This window comes from Barbus barbus (genome assembly GCF_936440315.1).
Source record: "Barbus barbus genome assembly, chromosome: 1".
NCBI classification, from domain to species: Eukaryota; Metazoa; Chordata; class Actinopteri; order Cypriniformes; family Cyprinidae; genus Barbus; species Barbus barbus.
The window spans coordinates 10,517,636-10,537,971 of record NC_136729.1 but is presented as its reverse complement, the minus strand read 5'-3'; the positions used below and the strand labels follow the sequence as shown (position 1 = coordinate 10,537,971).

The 20,336-nt window shown below is 35.5% G+C and overlaps 1 protein-coding gene across 1 annotated transcript in view; it reads right to left on the bottom strand.

Moving 5' to 3' along the window:
• Window positions 1-20,336, bottom strand: part of LOC306887395 (protein arginine N-methyltransferase 3-like) — a 59,562-nt gene that overhangs the window by 4,725 nt on the left and 34,501 nt on the right. The window contains exons 12-15 of the mRNA XM_079445081.1: window positions 15,987-16,174; window positions 13,237-13,323; window positions 4,487-4,537; window positions 2,864-2,951 (exon numbers count right to left, since the gene is read on the bottom strand). Coding sequence (XP_079301207.1) covers window positions 2,864-2,951; window positions 4,487-4,537; window positions 13,237-13,323; window positions 15,987-16,174 — 414 coding nt within the window. The remainder of the gene's footprint in view (window positions 1-2,863; window positions 2,952-4,486; window positions 4,538-13,236; window positions 13,324-15,986; window positions 16,175-20,336) is intronic.

The window sequence follows — 20,336 nt, the reverse complement described above, 5'->3', positions numbered from 1 at the left end:
ATTTGAAAAGATTCATATTTTTGTCAGACACATTACAGGAAAGTGTGGTTCTTATGTTTTCATTTTAATCAATAAAAATGAATCATGACATATAAAGTTTCAGTTTTTTTTAAAGGTGCCAAATTAAGTTAAAAAATAACATTTAGATGTGTGTTTCAAGTTTTGCATCATCTGTGAACGACTCCTTACTCATGCTCACAGTAAGTGCGGTTTTGGCAGGTCATGATTAAATGCATTCTTTTTTTTATAATAACTGTACTCAATCAATAAGATATACTACTTTAACACATACATGCAACTAAAAAATGAGTATAAACTGAACAAGGGAAAAATTACTAATTTCACAAAAAGAAGAGACATAAATAGTTACCAGAGCAGACAAAAAAAGTACTGTGGCAATATATTGTACATTGATATATATACACTTGTGGTTTTGGGATTTTTTTTTTTTTTTTTTCGCAGTTACCGCAGTTTTTATTTTTTACTCACCAAGTCTATAATATTATGAAATATAATTATAATTTAAAATAACTTTTATATTTTCATTCACACAGACACACACACGCATATATGTATATATATATATATATATATATATATATATTCTTTTTTGTGATTGCAAAGTTTGAATTTTCAGCAGGTGACTTTGCTGTTTTGTATTACTGATTTGATGCTTAAGAAACATTTCTTATTAGAAATGTTTAAAACAGTTGTGCTGCTAATATTCTTTTTTAATTATTATTATTTAATTTTAAAAAAAAAAACATTGTGTAAGCCGATATAATTTTTTGCCGTATTCTTTGACGAATATTTTCTATCAACCTAATGTATTTGCTAAATAAAAGTATTAATAAAAATAAAAAAAACTGACCCCAAACATCTGAACAGTGATGTACCATGGTACTGAATGATAAAATACCATTTTATAATTTTGTAATTCTTATAGGATGTTAAACAAATCTATACATGGTACTCTAAAGTATAATCATGGTACATGCCCAACAACACTTGTTTCCCCCAAACATGTTTGTCTTATACAATTTTTTCCCTTATCTTTTCAGTACACACATTTGTACATATGGTTTTGACAAACAGCAAAGCAAACAGAAAACGAAAACTCTAAACCCATATGGTGCCAATCCAGAGGCAACAGACTTATCACAGAGATAGGTGAGTGTGCATTACTGCAAAATGGTCAAATATGCCATACAATATAATCGCACAACTGTGCCTTCTGATTACAAGCTGACGCTGGTATCAGCAATGCAGAAGTAGCATTAGCAGACCTTCAAGTGGACGGCACCCTTATCATTGAACAGCTCCTGCAGGGACTGTCCGTGGTAATGCCCGTGGACAGCTACAGTCATTTATAATAGTGTGCTGTATCAGAGAAACTGGCTAAAGCACCTTCATCCATCTACGCATCAGATGACATTTCTCCGATTCCCATTATGATAAGACACACTTCATCTGTTAGCACGGCCGGGACGCTGTCTCGCCATCTACGGACATACAGAGCCTTGATCTAAGTGGAGATGGCCTGCGTTGCTCTTATACCTAAACATGAGGCAATGTGATTTTTTATAAAGACTTTCAGATTCTGATTCACTTCCCTCTCATCAGTTATATTGTTTCCTTCCCATTATTTGCTTCTTTTAAACAATAGAATGCTGATATGCTTGCACTTTTGCATTAGCCAGTTAAAAATAAGTAATATAAAGATAAATCAATATTAAAATAATATAACACAGAAATGTACATATAAATGAATCAAGTTTCTGGCTGATATTAATGATGTTGTGTTATGGTGTTTTTACACTTGAATCCTCTTTACAGGAACCAAACCATTTTATATGGGCAAAAAGCACTACTATTATTATATTTGTATTATTTGTCAATTAATATAACCGTAGCACCATTACAATTACATTAATGTTATTATTAATAAGTGGCATAACTAAAAGCAAAAGCCTTTTAAAACTTAAAATATAACACATATAAAACTTTTTTACATTTTATAATTTAAAACAATCCGTAATAAACAAATAATTATTTATTTAAAAGTTTTTAATTATATATATATATATATATATATATATATATATATATATATATATATATATATATATATATATATATATATATATATATATATGATTCTATTTAAACAGCTTTAAATAAAAAAAAAAATGAAAAGAAAATTTCTGTTTAATTTTCTAATATTTAATCTTCAGTGGTGACACTAATTGTCATATAACAACAAAATAAATCTCTTATCCGTTTGCATTGTTAAATGCTTTGTAAGCATATTTAAAAATGGGTTAATTGGTAAAAATGCTTAGGGCTCACAATAAATCAATGGATTATTGGTTCTATGTAAAAATACCATGTAATCAGATCACACACGACCTCAATTGGCCATATGATTTTGTGTTAGAACAACATAAAACATGGGGATCACAAAAACAATGCCCCTAAATAAATCAGTCTACAAACCTGATGTGTTGTGTCATCTCAAAACCCTGTTGGAATGATTCTCAAGACACAATATATATCATCATGTATATACAGAACAAACTGCATGGTTTATGTGGACGGGCTCTAGAACTGCTCAATCATGAGTCTATCTCTCAATGACTGACGGATAACCTGTGTCACCGTCTAAGAATCAATTGTCAGAGTAAAGAAAGATAAGATACACCTCCCTGTGACACACATCTTTTTTGGTGTTTTAAAGAAAGGTGATGGCTGCATATGTACTAGCCAGATCTCATCACAGTTTAAAGACAGACACAAGTACATGCAAACACTGGTGTGAAGACAGGTAAAACAAATAGGAAGCATGTGTGAATGAGGTACAAACCGGTTTTGACAGGGATGGGGCTTTCTAGTAAGAACACCGTCTGTTTCCAGTGAGTCTTAGTGCAGTCTGGAGCAGTGGAGAACATGACCTAAATTAAAACACAGCTGTATTAAAAACCAGTTTATGTTAAGATAAACAGGAAAATGCTCTTGCCCTGCTTGACTTAAATGACTAATAAGAAAGAAAACTGATTGATTCTGTAAGTGAATAAGTGGAAATACTCAGTTTTGGTGTCAAACTTGATGACTAAAGAGGATTCATGCAAATAAATATTTACAAATAATATTTGTGTAATTTTTATTTTTTTTTCATTACAAAAATATTTACACCTAAAAGTCAAAGGAGATGTTTTATTCTACATAGTCATGGCGACTGCCATGATGAGATCACATGACCAAACAATACTCACTTCATCCCAGTATTTTTGCCATGGAATATAGAATAAAAAAGGTAACTATAACCTTAATTCTGACTTTTTCTAGCAATTCTAAATTATATCTAAAATCTAAGATACATTTAAAAAAAAATAAAAAATTCTCGCAATTGCAAGATATAAACCCCAAATTGTGGGATATTAAGTAAAAATTGTAAGACAAACTCCCAATGTTGAAAAAAATGTCTGAATTGTCAGATAGTCACAATTACCTTTTTAATTTTTATTTTAACAAATAAAACAGAATAGCGAGACATTTAGTTCTATGAAGAAAATCTAAATTGTGAGATGCAAACTCAGGTCTGTATGGTGAAATCTAAACTCACAACTGAGAAAAGAGAATAATTGTGAGAGTAAAGTCGAAATTCACTTTATTATTTATAAAAACAACAACAACAACAACAGAATTGCAAGATGTAAAGTCTGAATTATGAGGAAAAACGTCTGAATGCAGGATGTAAATTTGCAGGTATAACTTTTTAACTTGTGATTGTTAGATAAAACTTGCACATTGTGGGATATTAAGTCAGAATTATAAGAACTCACAAGTGTAAAAGATAAAAGATAAAAAGTCTCAATTACCTTTATTTTTTACACCGGAATATTGGAAATAAGCTTCCATACATCCAGGTCAATAGGTGGCAGTATAACGTTCAATGAAAAAAATGTAGTGCAAATTATTGCATTACAAATTCATTACAAGGTGACAACAGAGAATTAATTTAGGGAAACTGAATTAGAGAGAAGTGTGAAGACAGAAAATGGGCCAAAATAAAATGCAAAATAAAATTTCCCATGTCAGAAAACAAAATAATTGCTCCTTTAAACTGAATGAAGCCAAAGCAAACATAATTGCTGTGGTTAACCACCAGATCATTAACACAAATTCAGATGCTGCAGTTCAAACAATGTGTTCAAACATCAAAAACAGGACAAAAAGACAAGACCCCTCCACATCCTCCTGCTTAAACTCCCATTATCAGAACCCAGCGCACGATCACTCTCCCAGTGCCTGATGGGTTTAGCTTATTTCATTGCCTGTTCCAGCTGGCCACTGGAGGAAGGCAAATGCTTATTTCAGCATTTAGGTATGAGAGGCTGGCGATTGAATTGCGATTGCCTCGGGCCTAAAAGACGGCAAGGCGTGACCGCAATTGCTCGCTGTTAAACAGCACAGCACTATTGCTTACCTTGTTTCCACAGCTCTTGTCGAAGAAAATGTCAAAATAGCCCACGATGGCCTGGAATGAAATATGAGAGAGAGGTTAGAACATGACATTTTCGTAAACGCACATGTTCGGGCCAGCAGGAAGTAATTAGCAAAACAGGGTAAAAACGTTGACAAGTCATTAAAAAAAAGCACAGTGTTGTGGAAACGCTCCATCTAAAATGATCATCTTTTTATTTAATAAAGTCTAGTGATGAATAATAATCCTTTTTGTTTGTTTTTGTGGTAATGCACACAGTGTGTAAAATACCCAATATTATGGAAATGAAAACTACCCTTTTTGTCCCAACCTGCCCCCAATGACAGTGGAGCAACTCTATCAATCTCAGGAGCATACTTGTAGTGGCAATGATGCAGAACTAATAGCTTTTAATCCTGACGCAGCTGACAACACGAGGGTCTGCTCGCTCACACAAAGAGCGCAATCAATGAGAAGAGAAAGAGAGAGAGAGAGAGAGTACACCGATAAAGAGAAAACAGGGCATAAAGAGAGAGGTAAGCAAGACAACAATGGAAAAAAAGAGTGGGAAGGAAAAGAAGTTTAAGCAAGATGTTTACTGCAGCTGCTCTTTTCTTTAACCAAATCTGGAGAAATTTCAACTTGAATTAAAATTAAATTAAAAAAAAACAAACAAACAAAAAATCTGACACACCTTACAAATTTACTAAATATCTTAAAATGACTAATCATTTTAAACCTGCTTTATTAGATTAATTTAAATTAAATTATAAACTAGCTTTCTGTTCCAGGCTGCTTTAGTGAATCTAAATGTGACAAACAGACTTCGAAAAACAGGGCAGAAATAGAGATGTAAGCATGGCAATGGCACAATGAACAGGGAAACACTAAAAAGAGCGGGAAGAAAAAGTAGCAGTGATTAAATTTGAAATAAGATGGGGTTTTTTATATTTCATTAACTACATTGGGAGTAGCATTTTCAGTTTTCACTCTTTTGAAATTAAATTTTGTTTATAAAGCATCCTTGATAAATACTATAAAACAAAATAAATGTTGCACACAACTTACAAAATACCTTAAAACTTTTGACTTATTAAATCATACATTATTTTAAAGTTACTTCATTAAGTTAAATTAGACATTTTTAAAAACGTATAATCTTTCTGTCCAATTCACTATTTATAGGAAACGACAGTTGAGATCTAGAGATGTTACCAATAGAAAAATAAAACAAAATAGCCATTTAAAGATCTACCCACAACGCACAATTTACAAAATATCTTAAAATAACTGGTGAAATCACGCATTATTTTAAAGTTGCTTTATTAAGGTAAATTACATAAATTAACTTTTTGTCCCAGACTGCTTTGGTAGATCTTAAATATGTAGACAGTCACTGAATCAGAATTATTTTACACTCTTAAAAATAAAGGTTCAATGGGTTTTATCTGCAGTGATGACCATTTTGGGTTCCCCAAAGAACCTTTCAGTGAATAGTTCTTAAAAGAACCATTTTTTTCTTAGTGTGAAGAACATTTTAATAATCTGAATACTATAAAGAACCTTTTGTGCAATAGAAAGATTCCATGGATGTTAAAGGATCTTCACGGAACCACAGAAGCCAGTAAAGATCCTTTATTCTTAGGAGTGTACAACAAACAATTCTCATATCCAAGCAAATCACTTTTTATCGGAAATGACAGTTAAGATCAAGAGACATCACTGAAGGTGTGATAGAAAAAAAAGTCAGGTCAGTGTAATTATGGATTGTAATGAACATTATCAGACATTATGTGGAGCAATAATTACCAAATCAGGGCTAATTGCTCATTGAATGCGTTAGGAAGAGAGGATTTGCGAGTCATTTGGCACGCCAGAGATGAACTTTGTCATCGCTGATGACAACAGCTCATAAATATGATTGATTGGGGACAAACAATTCATAACTTTCTCTTTTGATGACTCACATTGTTTCCAAGTACAATATTTCCCATATGCAACTGTTCGCAATTAGCAAAACACGGAAAGGAGTAATTTATATTTCTGAAGTATATATTTAGTCATGAAATGTGTAAATTGAGGAGGATTTCCCTGAATGAAAGGTTGAGCTGTGTCACGGCACACACTTTCTCACAGATGGACACACACACACACACACACACACACACACACACACACAGAAAACAGAGCGCAGTCACCCTGTGAACTCCCAGGGGACACTGCAGTGATAATGTGAGCCATTCTGCCTGAAGTATCCTAGGGACCTTGTGGGGAGAAATACAGCTCTGGCTTAATGCCTGTGTCTCTCTCTCTCTCACTCTCCCTCCCCAGAACACCCAACTATTAATCCTCCTCTTCTTCTGTTAAAATAGCTTCTCAAATACATTTTACTTTCACTTACAGTCTTCCTATAATTTTCTATAATTAATCATAATTATAAAAAAAAAAAAAAAATAATTATGTTTTAAATTTTTTTTCCCTTATTTTGAGTCATTTATTTAAAACAAAAATTTCTGCATCTCCAAACTGCTTTCCTTTAAACGGGTTCATCCTTTTTGTCAGCGTAAATTGCCCAGAAATGTCAACAGAAACCGAGACCCGACAAAAGAGGACTGAAAGCACGGGGGTCAGAGCCAAATAACTCCCTGCCAGAAATAAAACAAAATAAAACCACCCCCGTTAACGCACCGGGGCGGAGTGAAAGAGCAGACACAATAGCTCGAGTTGCGTGGGGAAAAGGGGGACAAATGGTGGAAACGGAGGCTTTTTATTCTCATCAAAGTGTTCAGCCTTCACACCCGGGGAATGTCGGAGATAAGTGATGGGTGCGAGCTGTTTCCCGGCCCAGGTGGCGGCACACGGTGCCGCTCAGCGAGGCTACCTGGAGAACAGGTCGGGGGAAAATTAATAATTATCATCATCGCTAACACCAACGGGGAGCAATTCATCATCAAGCCCTTTCCAGCGCTATCATGTCGGAGCAGAGCGTGGTGCAGCCAGATACAATTATGCGGCGAGCTGCGGAGGAGGGAGAGCTAATGCGCTTTTGATGGGGTTTATTCACGCGTGCAAGGCGTCACACTCGACCACCTCGAGCTCTCTACCCAACCCCCCCCCCCCCCTTCTCCACCCGGTGTCTCCCCTTATTCTGTGCACAACACACACCAATGCCAACGAAACTCCCATTCCTGTTATTCTGCTTTTCCCTCAGAGTTTGACGTTCTGCCGCACTGGAAACAAATATACAGGGTTTAATTAGAGGGGAAGGACATTAATGCAGGAACACTCACAGTCGCCTACATAAAGTCAACCGGAGTACAGAGAGAGGCAGAAATGCTGTAGAAAAGTGGTAGCCTATCATTAGTTAAAACAGAACAAATATAGCCTTTCTTGCTTCTCTTAGGAGATGATGACAACACCTTTTGTCTTAAAACATAACTTCATACTGTTTTAGGTAATTTGTAGAAATAAGTAGCTAAAATTGAGCCTCCCATTATATTCAAAACTGTTAATGAACAATGGAAGAATCGCTGGTTATTCAAGGTTTTATTCGTCATATAAACAATTATACAGAGTATAACCAGCAGTGAAATGTATAATGGTGCTATATGCTCTCCATTTACATTTTCTGATCTAAAAATGTATAATAAAAACATTTGAACTAAAATAGATAGTCCAGACAATAAATGTACTGTAAAATCCAGGACTGGATTAGCCATATGGGCGCTTGGGCACATGCACACCTTCCTTTAGCTTGGTAAAATCAACGGTGCATGCTTTAACACTGATGTGGTGAGTGGGTTTGTACACTACTGACTCTAGTTTGACACTCTGCTGGAACTAGTGTTATTAAAATAGCCTCACATTAGAGTAATTATAAGTCTCCCTCACATAGCAAAGCACAGTCATCCATGCAACAGAATAATTTATGAGCACATTACAATGCAAAACAACTGTATGCATCATGTACATGATTATTTATGACCCCGGACCACAACAATTTGAAATTTGAATTTGAATTTAAAACCAGTCATAATTGACGTATGGTTTGTTATGATAGGACAATATTTGGCTGAAATACAACTATTTGAAAATCTGGAATCTGAGGGTGCAAAAAAAAATCTAAATATTGAGGAAAATCACCTTTAAAGTTGTCCAATTTAAGTTCTTAGCAATGCATATTACTAATCAAAAATTAAGTTTTGATATATTTACAGAAGGAAACTTACAAAATATCTTCATGTAACATGATCTTTACTTAATATCCTAATGATTTTTGGCATAAAAGAAAAATCTATAATTTTGACCCATAGAATGTATTGTTGGCTATTGCTACAAATATACCCCAGCGACTTAAGACTGGTTTTGTGCTCCAGGGTCACATTTGTGTACATGATACATCACACATGTCATTTGGGATGGCAAGGACATGGTTAAACTTGATTCTACAGCCACTTTTCCAAAAACATAGTATCTTTCTCCAAAAATCTTTGTTTCTGAAACATTTCTCTCAATTATATTTTAGGCCATCCTGCACATAGTGTTCTGTTAAAACAAGTGGGTTTTATCATGTCAGTAAAAGTCTTAATGTGGCCCCCAGAGAGGCAGCAACAAAAATAGAGTAAGAATTGCACAATTGTTTGTACTCAAACTTCACTTCCCTGCTGATAAACTATCAAGCATATACAGTATAGCCTCTTTTTGATTACTTTGGCGTATTTTTAATTATAAGAAAGTAAAAAATAGGCTTGATTAGATTCAGAGTTTAATTAGGCAAGTCACTTTAAATGAATGCATTTGCTGGATTACTACTACTTTACGACAACTACTGGAGGTCAAGAACAAAGAGTAACTTGTATGTACAAAGGAAGTTTTATTTGCATAAATTGAACATTTACTGTACCACACTGATGATCTATACTGAAACTCTACTGATTTGATTTCACCTAATGGGTCTCAGCAGCTCCCTAGTCCAGGGATTTGGGATATCTAAAGATGTCCCATTGTCAACATTCACTGGAAATGTCGAGTCAGAAATGCAGAAAAGTCATCAGAAATGCAGGATGAGCGCATTTCAAGATGTCACTGCGCTTTTTAACAGAAATAATATGCATGATGCTTACAATGAATCATAACAGATGGATAATGGAAAGGGTGAGTAATACAGTGATGTTGTTAATAACTAACGTTTTATTGCACAACCACCTACACTTTCATTTAAAAGATTTGTAAATGTTTTTCAAAGACACTTTTGCCCAACAAGGCTGCATTTATTTGATCAAAAATACACTAAAATCAGTAATAATGTGAAATAATACTGCAATTTAAAATAATTGTCTTCTACTCTAACATATTTTCAAATGTAATGGCAAAGCTGAATTTTCAGCATCTCCAGTCTTCAGTGTCACATCTTCAGAAATCAATCTAATATACTGATTTGGTGCTCAAGAATCATTTCTTATTATTATCAACATTAAAATCAGTTGTGCTGCTTATATTTTTGTGGAAACTGATACTTTTTGTTTTTGCTAGATTCTTGAATAGAAGTTCAAAAGTACATCAAAACAGCATTAATTTGACATTTTAATATTTAATAACACTGTAAAGTTGCACCATTTAAACATCCAATCATAACTTCCAATTATAAGTTAGGCACATTTTTAAAAGAATTTAGGATTTGCTAATTACAGCTAATACTTACACTCCTAATAACTAACTTCTACCCATTCCTGTCTCCACTGACATTTTACAAATATGGAGAAAACAAGTATTATGCCTCTTTACCCCCCACCCCCCACACCCCACACACACACATACTGTATGATCATTACCAGTATTGTTCTTGTCACAGCTTGATGTAACGAAGTGTCCTTAAGGCAAATCACCACTGACGCAAACATTATGCACAACCATGAACATTTTATACCTAATATACAAACTCAAGGACATCAATGTTAGCTGCCTTTTTCTAACAAACATATTATCTTGAAAGGAACAGTTCACACAGAAATGAATTTACTAATTCTCATGTTGGTCTAAACCTGTATGATGTTATTTTTTAATGAAGCACAAAAGAAGAAACTCTCATGAATGTTTTCACTGCTCTGCTGCCTACAACATAGGCTGTTCAAGGTCCAATAAAACCAAAAAACACTAAAGAAATAGTACAGATGACCTTTTTAAAAGCATAAGGCACTGGTTCTTGCATGTATAAAATTGCTGCATTGCACCAGATCAATTAAGCTTAATTGACATTGTATTCTACAAATGAAGATTAATTTTAGTGACTATTGACACAAAGCTATTGTACGGTTTCAAAGGACTTACTGTTCAAAAGTTTGAGGTTAGTAAGTTTTTGAAAGAATTCTCTTATGCTTACCAAATCTGCATTTATTCGATCAAAAATACAGTAAAACATTTGTGAAATATTAAACAGTTATAGTGAAATATAACTCTATAAAAATTTGCATTATGTTATTTACATATGAATTATAATAAAAAACTTTTCTTTTTAATATATATAAAAATTTATTTGTGACACAAAGCTGAATTTTCAGCATCATTACTCAAATTTTTAGTGTCACATGATCCTTCAGAAATCATTCTAATATGCTAAATTTCTGCTCAAGAAATGTTTAGCTGCTTAATATTTTTGTGAAAACCGATAATTTTTTCAGGATTCTTTAATGAATTAAAAGTTCGAAGGAACGGCATTTATTTATACAGTCTTTACGGTCACTTTTGATCAGTTTAATGCACTCTTATGTCATTTGAACATAAGTTTTGTCATATGACATATTTTGAAATACCCTAAAGCTGCTTGATATAACGGGCATAACAAAAATATAAATTCTCTTAAAGCAAACTTATCCATCCACACATGAAATAATGTGTATTGTGAAACTGATCCTGAATTTGAAATATAATTTCAGATAGTTTTATTCAGATTTATTCTTAATTTTAATTCCAAGAAAGGAACTAAAGTAAACAAGCAGCACAGCTTACCCACTAACTACTACTTTGGCCAAAAGTGAGCTTAAAGATACATATTGAATTTATTAAATAAATCTGACACATTTAGGAGTGATAATTATTTTTCTGGTGAGAGTTGAAAGAGAACGCAGTGGAGATACTGAGAGAGAGAGTAAAGAGAGACTGTCGTCCCTGTGGACAACGTGAGCCGAGGACCAGTGCAACTGTAAGAGCGAGCGTTATTTGTCTTCCGCCGGCCGAGCACGAGAGCGCAGAGTAGCGCTGTTCATTTAATGCAAGGTTAGGCAGCCTGATGTGATGAATGGACTGTCGGCAGGAGAATAAATCCATGCACTCAGTCATGGGGATGACAGCATTTTACCTCCGTTTTTGGGGTTCCTCCATAATTACATGACAAAGCAGTGCAAAATATGGTGCTGAATCCCATCTATGACTATAAATGGAATTTTCCTCATTAAATTCAAGGATATATAAAAAACGGCAAATTGCTTGTACATGCCTTCTATCTAAAAATAGAAGTTTTTAAACAGGGAGGAAATCGGGATGTGCTTTTCCATTACTGGAGAGCGGCAGAAAAATTAGATGATGTTTACAAACTCCATTAAATCCAGAGTAACTCGGAGAGGGGAAGGGAGATAATAATGCAGTATTGATTAATCCATAAAAGCTATAACAAAGAAGCAGGAACAATAATGCTGGGACAAAACTGGGAGACAAAAAAAAAAAAAGACACTTGAAATTTCAGTTGATTTTTGGCCCGTCTCTCACCAAATCTCATTCTTTCCCTGACAAACACACACACATACTCTCTCTCACCAGAAAATACACCATGACGAACTAGCACACACAATATAGCTAGAAAGAAAGGAACATATTGTCTTGAAAGGAATAGTTCACACAGAAATGGATTTACTCACCCTCATGTTGTTCTAAACCTGTATAATGTTATTTTTTCAATGAAGCACAAAAGAAGAAACTCTCAAGAATGTTCATGCTGCTCTGCTTCCTACAACAGGCTGTTCAAGATGCAATAAAACCAAAAAACACTCTATAAAAATAGTCCAAATGACTCGTTAAAACCAAAAGGCATTAGTTCTCGCATGTGTCATAAATGACTGTATGGCACCAGCTTGATTAAGATGAATCGACAACTGTATTTTTCAAATGATGTATATTAAAAAGATGAATTTCAATGACTATTGACAAAAATATATTGTATGGCTTCAGAGGAATATAGCCTACTTTGAATATATACTACCATTCAAAAAGTTAGGTGTTGGTAAGATTTTGTTGAAAGAAGTCTCTTATGCTCACCAAAGCAGCATTTGTTTGATTAAACTATAATCTACTTTTTTTCAGAAGTTTTATGGCATTTTTTTGGAGCTTGACAGACATGACAACAATGAAAAGTTCCTGAAACAGAGCATGACAATTCTACATTTACACAAGGGTGAGTAAATAATGACAGATTTTTGTATCAGATGTTCCTTTAATAACCTCCCACCTTATTTGATCTCACACATGGAGACATGCGGTTGAATTTAGGCCATGACAAAGTAAACCTTTCACTGCCTTCGCCTGTAAAAAAAACTTGTCTGTCCATCAAACCAGACTGATGTCTGAGCTCCCTGACCCATCCCAGCCAATCAAATGGCCAATCCATCTTCCCACCCCTAATTAATCTTCACACCTGACAACCTTGATTAGCTCTGAAGATTGAAGTGTGTGCAAGAGTTGTGTTAGAAGTTGGATCTACTCACTGTACAGAAGGTGCTGGCCGTTATCTTCAGACTGAAGTCTACAGTGAACTCCAGCTCAGACACAGTCACAGAGCCACAGTCAACAGTCTAGAGAGGGAAACACACACACACACACAAAACGTTTTCAAACATAATGTTGCTGAATAAAAAGTTGGGAGCAGTAGAGGTAAAAAATATATTTGTTTCATAAAAAACATTATGGCCATCCCATTACATTTTACATAATTATGAAACCCTACAGTCAACTTTGTCGTTTGCTTCAAGGAACAGTTCATCCAAAAATGAAAATTTGCTGAAAATGAATTCACCCTCAAGCCATCCTAGATGTAGATGAGTTTGTTTCTTTATCGGAACAGATTTTAAAAAATGTAGCATTACAACTTGCTCACTAATGGATCCTCTGCAGTGAATGGGTGCCGTCAGAATGAGAGTCCAAACAGATCATGACTCCAGTCCATTAATTAACATTGAGAAGTGAAAAGCTGCATGTTTGTAATAAATCCAAAATCATTCCAAAATTGATAATAATGCTTCCTCCAGTGAAAATGTCCACTTACATCAAAATCCACCGATATAGTTGTTTAGAACTGGCATCGCATTTTGGATGGCCTGAGGGTGAGTAAATTTTAACAAATTTTTATTTTTGTTCAACTATTCCTTACAGCGAATGAATGTTAAACATTCATGTAAGGGACAGTTAAACCTGGATTTCAATTTTTTTATTAATAATAAATCGTTGAATTTAAAATTATTACATGTATATCTGCATGATAAAATGATAAAAAAGAAGGGAATGTGGCAAGTTTAAGAGGAAGATTATTAAACGTTGTAAGAGAATTCCACGCTAGAGTGTGTTAATTTAATGGAACTCTGACCACCGTTAAATGGCGTTATTGGGGTGGGTCAGTGAGATAATGGAAGTAAGATGTGCAATGTTTCTGCACAGACAGGAAAAGATTGATTTGTGCATTGAATTTTCATCATTGCTTATGTCTGAACCATTTTATGATCAAGGTCAGGGAATATAATGAAATTCAGTTCCCAAGGTTGAACGTGGGTAAAAATGTATACATTTTTCTGATAAGAAACGGTATACTGCAAATGAAAGTAATCGCAAAAAAAAATATATATATATTACACTTGTGTTCAGTCTAGTCAAAACATGTACAGTATCTACTAGTTAATCACATAAACTAATGCTAGCATATAGCTTTCTTGGAAACATAAAATATCAGATTCATTCATGATATCTTCCTCTTAAATATTTTTTGAAACAAAACTTTAAGATAGTGATATACTTGACACTAAAGCATGTAAATAAGGAAAAACTCCATTAAGCAGCATTAAACAAACACAGCATTAAGCATGTGTGTGTGTGTTTGTAAGTGGACCAAGGCCATGACAGTGGTAAGTAATGAAATTTACTAAAGAGGATGTTAAACAAGTATTAGAATAATCAATCAGCCATTCTGTCACAGACACTCTCTGAGGCTTTACTTCCTCTCTCACGTCTCTCACTCACAATCTGTCATTTTCTTCATCTTCTGCCTTGATCCTACCTACATTCCTTCCGCTCCTCCCTCATCTCAAAGCAAGGCCACAACACAGAAAATTGCCTTTCTGTCCAGCCCAGACTCAATTAATTAGGGATTCAGGTGATTTAATGATTTGCACCAAATCCAATAAGACAGAAACCATTATATAGTTAAAAAGAGGGGATTAGTAACACGATTAGTCAAATGTGTAGGGATAGTTCACCCAAATATGAAAGCATCATGGTATAAATCATCATCCACTTTTGTTTTATGAAAAAGAGCAGCTTGGACATTTTCCAAAAACTCCTTGTTGGTGTTCAATGGAAATTCAGAAAGGTTTCAAATAACATAAGGATCAGTAAATTATGACAATTTTCATTTTTGGGTAAACTATCATTTTAATATCTAGAATTAAGATACACTGTCACTACCATTCAAAAGTTTGGGCTCGGTTTTATTTTTTTTTAAGTTTCTGAAAGTCGTCTCTTGTGCTCACTCAGGCTGCATTTATTGGATCCAAAATACTGTAAAAACAGTAATATTGTGAAATATTATTACAATTTTAAATAACCGTTTACTATTTTAATATATTTTAGAATGTAATTTATTCCTGTGATGCAAAGCTGAATTTCCAGCAGCCATTGCTCCAGGCTTCAGTGTCTCGTGATTCTTCAGAAATCATTTTAACATGCTGATTTGGTACTCAAGGGATATTTATTATTATCAAATGTAGAAAAAAATTGCCCACCTTAATATTTTTGTGGAAACTATGATACATTTTCATTCCGGATTCTTTGAGGACTAGAAAGTTCAAAAGAACAGCATTTGTTTAAAATAGAAATAATAAATGTCTTTAATGTCACAATTTAATGCATGCTTGTGAATAAAAGTATTAATTTCTTAAAAAAAAAAAAAACAGATCCAAAACTTTTGAACAGTAGTGTATGGAGCCCTACTCATCTAGACTTCGGTGCTGTGAAATTATTTTAAATAAATATATACATTTACATTTTCTTGCATGGTTTTATCCAATTTGATTTGAGGAACATCATAAGCACAAAAGACAATATGTTTTACCTGAAGACACATTATTAAATCTTGATAGATGACACATTGCTTCGCTCCCCAAGGGGAGATTCAGAATTAACTAATCATTTCGCTGATAATTCCCTTCAGAATTTTCTAGAAAAACCCTACTATGGTCTCTCATCTTACCTCGATCACTGCAGGCTCTGAAATGACCGTCTCAGGCTTCAACACCTCCACTACCGCCTCTGGTATCACAGCCTTCTTCATACATGCCATCTTGAAGCCATACACATCTTCCCAGAATGCAATGCGGTCACTGTGTTTCTCAGTGTCCCCCACCGCCGCCAGGCTGATATTGCAGCGGTCTGGATAGACTGAGAAGAAAGATGATACATGAAAGTGAGCAAAAGACATAAACTGCAGGGCTTACACATGATATATGTACAAAATCAAATGAAGCCCTCGTGAGTCAATACTTCACATGACAACAACATTCATTTAACAGACACATTCTTATCCAAAGTGACTCGCGGTACATATTTTACTACAGTCATCCCGAATTGAGCTGCTGAATCGCACCTTCTGGGGTTTGAACCCACAAGCTTTGGCGTACCGGTCCACAACTTCAACCACTAAGCCATGTCACATCCATTAAAAGATTTATGTGCAGCTTTTCAGATCTCTGGTGGAGTGGTTCACTCATATGATCTTGACATATCTGAGCCATACTGCTCCCAGGGATGCTGGTTCAAGTCCATTAAACTCGAAATGACTTCAATTAAATGTCCTACATTTGTAAACTTTGACTGCATATTAACCTGTTGTCATTAAATATACAGTTTGAATGCACCACAATTATGACAAGGCATAAGGAAGATTAATGCAACAATCAAAACACTTTACAAACAAGTACAATTTAACAGTAAATGTGTTCAAGATACACAGATGAAAAGCCAACCAAACTAAAGACCATTTAAATTAAAGCTGAATCAGGATAACAACTAAAAACAAAAAATATAACTAGTTTATGTAATTGAAAGCTAAAGCATAACAGACGGCTGGTCACTGTGTGGGCGTATTAGACCTCATCCTTTACACAAATGTGCAATAATGAGCACATCTATCATGAAATGGTAAACCACAGCCTTGACGGTCTTTTTCAGTAATGTTTCAGTCGTTTCCAGCACTCGTAAATGTCCCTGTGTGAAGATGGTAATGGTTACCATGCACATGCTTCTGGCAAAAAAAAAAAAAATTCAGCTGATGGTCATAATCGTAAAAACTCTGCATTCATCAGTTCTTAATGTCTATTACGTTTGGCCATCATGCACAAACTCAAAGCTGCTGTGCATTTATTTCACATTCCAGGAGAAAGCAGATGCCACTAATATCTATAGGAGATCATGAAAGTGCGAATCCTTGTTTTCCTTTTTAATCATTTCAACTGTATGAGTATTGGAGGAGATCAGGGTAATTGTGACACTAAATAAATTATTACAAATTACAAACAAGCTACACGTTTATGCTGTATGCATGATAACATTCTCTCTGTGCTTGAGAAAAAGGAAGTGATTGCATCAATGACAAATGGTTGTAGCACTAGTTAAAAAAAGTAGTAGTTATTTTATCTATTAACAGCCAAACAATTAATTAAATAAAGAGAATTGAACTCTTTTTAAAGAATTATAATTTAGGTCCCAACTAAATGCATAAATATTTCTGTCAGCTAAAAAAAAAAACAAATAGTATCATATAAAGGTATACACAATATTAATAAAAAAGCTATAAACTCTATTAACTAAAAAAATGCATTAAAATGTAAATATGAATTTAATTTTGAGTGAAAGAGTTAAAGTGACTTACCTGGTTAAACAAAGCTAAAAATAATAGAGTAAGTAATATTTTGTAAAGAAATGAATACCCTTATTAAAAGGAACACTCCACTTTTTTTGGAAATAGGCTCATTTTCCAACATCCCTAGAGTAATACAGATGTGTATTACCGTTTTTGAATCCATTCAGCCGATCGCGGGGTCTGGCGGTCCCAAAATTAGCATAGCTTAGCATAAATCATTGAATCCGATTAGACCATTAGCATCTCATTATAAAATGACTAAAGAGTTTCGATATTTTTCCTATTTAAAACTTGACTCTTCTGTAGTTGCATCGTGTACTAAGACTGGCGGAAAATGAAAAGTTGTGATTTTCTAGGCTGATATGGCTAGGAACTATGCTCTCATTCCGGCGTAATAATCAAGGAATTTTGCTGCCGTACCACGGGTGCAGCAGGCGCAATGATATTACGCAGCGCCTGAAAGAAGTCCCCATCTAGGTAACTTTCAAAGTCACCGGCACTATGTTTGTGTAGTAGAAATAGCACATCATGAATATAAGTTTGAAAATGCATACTGACAGTACGCATTCTATATCTTGCAGTCATGCATTGTAATGATTGCAGAAATCACTTACTCTAGCGACAGCTGTCCGTCAGGTCCACTCGGCATGGGACGTTTTTTCCAGTTTATTTTGTCAAACCGGAAAAAAAATTCGACCACTGCAGGATGCAGCATTACTAAGAGGTCCTCGGATGTTGCGATACATACCACTTCCTCATCAGGTAGATCAACCCTTGCCATCGATGGCAACACCTGGTCCCACTCGCTACAGCACAGGCACTCACTTTCGGTCGGCATGGGCTGGCAAGCCCCACACTTGCACCACCAGTTCGAATCAGCTCTCCGCCTCTCTTCTGCCATAGACTGTTCAGCTACACTTTCCAAACTTTCCTGTCTTTCATGCTGTAAAAGTTCGTCTTCTGTGTATTCAGGTTCAAACAGATATGGTTCAGGTTCTGTACCAAAGGAAATGTTTTCTAAATCGTCTCTTACTAATGTCTCCATGGTTGCAAGGCACGCTCCCTGTGCAAACAGGTGGTCACGTTATACTATTAGCAGGCGCTGCGTAATATCATTGCGCCTGCTGCACCCGTGGTACGGCAGCAAAATTCCTTGATTATTACGCCGGAATGACAGTATAGTTCCTAGACATATCAGCCTAGAAAATCACAACTTTGCATTTTCCGCCAGTCTTAGTACACGATGCAACTACAGAAGAGTCGAGTTTTAAATAGAAAAAATATCGAAACTCTTTAGTCATTTTATAATGAGATGCTAATGGTCTAATCGGATTCAATGATTTATGCTAAGCTATGCTAATTTTGGGACCGCCAGACCCCGCGATCGGCTGAATGGATTCAAAAACGGTAAAACACATCTGTATTACTCTAGGGATGTTGGAAAATGAGCCTATTTCCAAAAAAAGTGGAGTGTTCCTTTAATACTTTTACTCAGTAATGGATGCACAAAATAATAATGTAAATATTTTATTATATCTTTTCATGTGACAACACTGAAGAAATGACACTTTGCTACAATATAAAGTAGTGAGTGTACAGCTTGTATAACAGTGTAAATTTGCTGTCCCCGCAAAATAACTCAACACACAGCCATTAATGTCTAAACCGCTGGCCACAAAAGTGAGTACACCCCTAAGTGAAAATGTCCAAATTGGGCCCAATTAGCCATTTTCTCTCCCCGGTGTCATGTGGCTCGTTAGTGTTACAAGGTCTCATGTGCAAATGGGGAGCAGGTGTGTTAAATTTGGTGTTATCACTCTCACTCTCTCATACTGGTCGTTCAACATGGCACCTCATGGCAAAGAACTCTCTGAGGATCTGAAAAAAATTATTGTTGCTCTACATAAAGATGGTGTAGGCTATAAGAAGATTGCCAAGACCCTGAAACTGAGCTGCAGCACGGTGGCCAAGACCATACAGCGGTTTAACAGGACAGGTTCCACTCAGAACAGGCCTCGCCATGATCGACCAAAGAAGTTGAGTGCACGTGCTCAGCGTCATATCCAGAGGTTGTGTTTGGGAAATAGACGTATGAGTGCTGCCAGCATTGCTGCAGAGGTAGATGGGGTGGGGGGTCAGCCTGTCAGTTCTCAGACCATACACCGCACACTGCATTAAATTGGTCTGCATGGCTGTTGTCCCAGGAGGAAGCCTCTTCTAAAGATGATGCACAAGAAAGCCCACAAACAGTTTGCTGAAGACAAGCAGACTAAGGACATGGATTACTGGAACCATGTCCTGTGGTCTGATGAGACCAAGATAAACTTATTTGATTCAGATGGTGTCTAGCATGTGTGGCGGCAACCAGGTGAGGAGTACAAAGACAAGTGTGTCTTGCCTACATTCAAGCATGGTGGTGGGAGTGTCATGGTCTGGGGCTGCCGGCACTGGGGAGCTACAGTTCATTGAGGGAACCATGAATGCCAACATGTACTGTGACATAATGAAGCAGAGACTGGGCTGCAGGGCAGTATTCCAACATGATAACGACCCCAAACACACCTACAAGACAACCACTGCCTTGCTAAAGAAGCTGATGGTAAAGATGATGGACTGGCCAAGCATGCTTCCAGACCTAAACCCTATTGAGCATCTGTGGGGCATCCTCAAACAGAAGGTGGA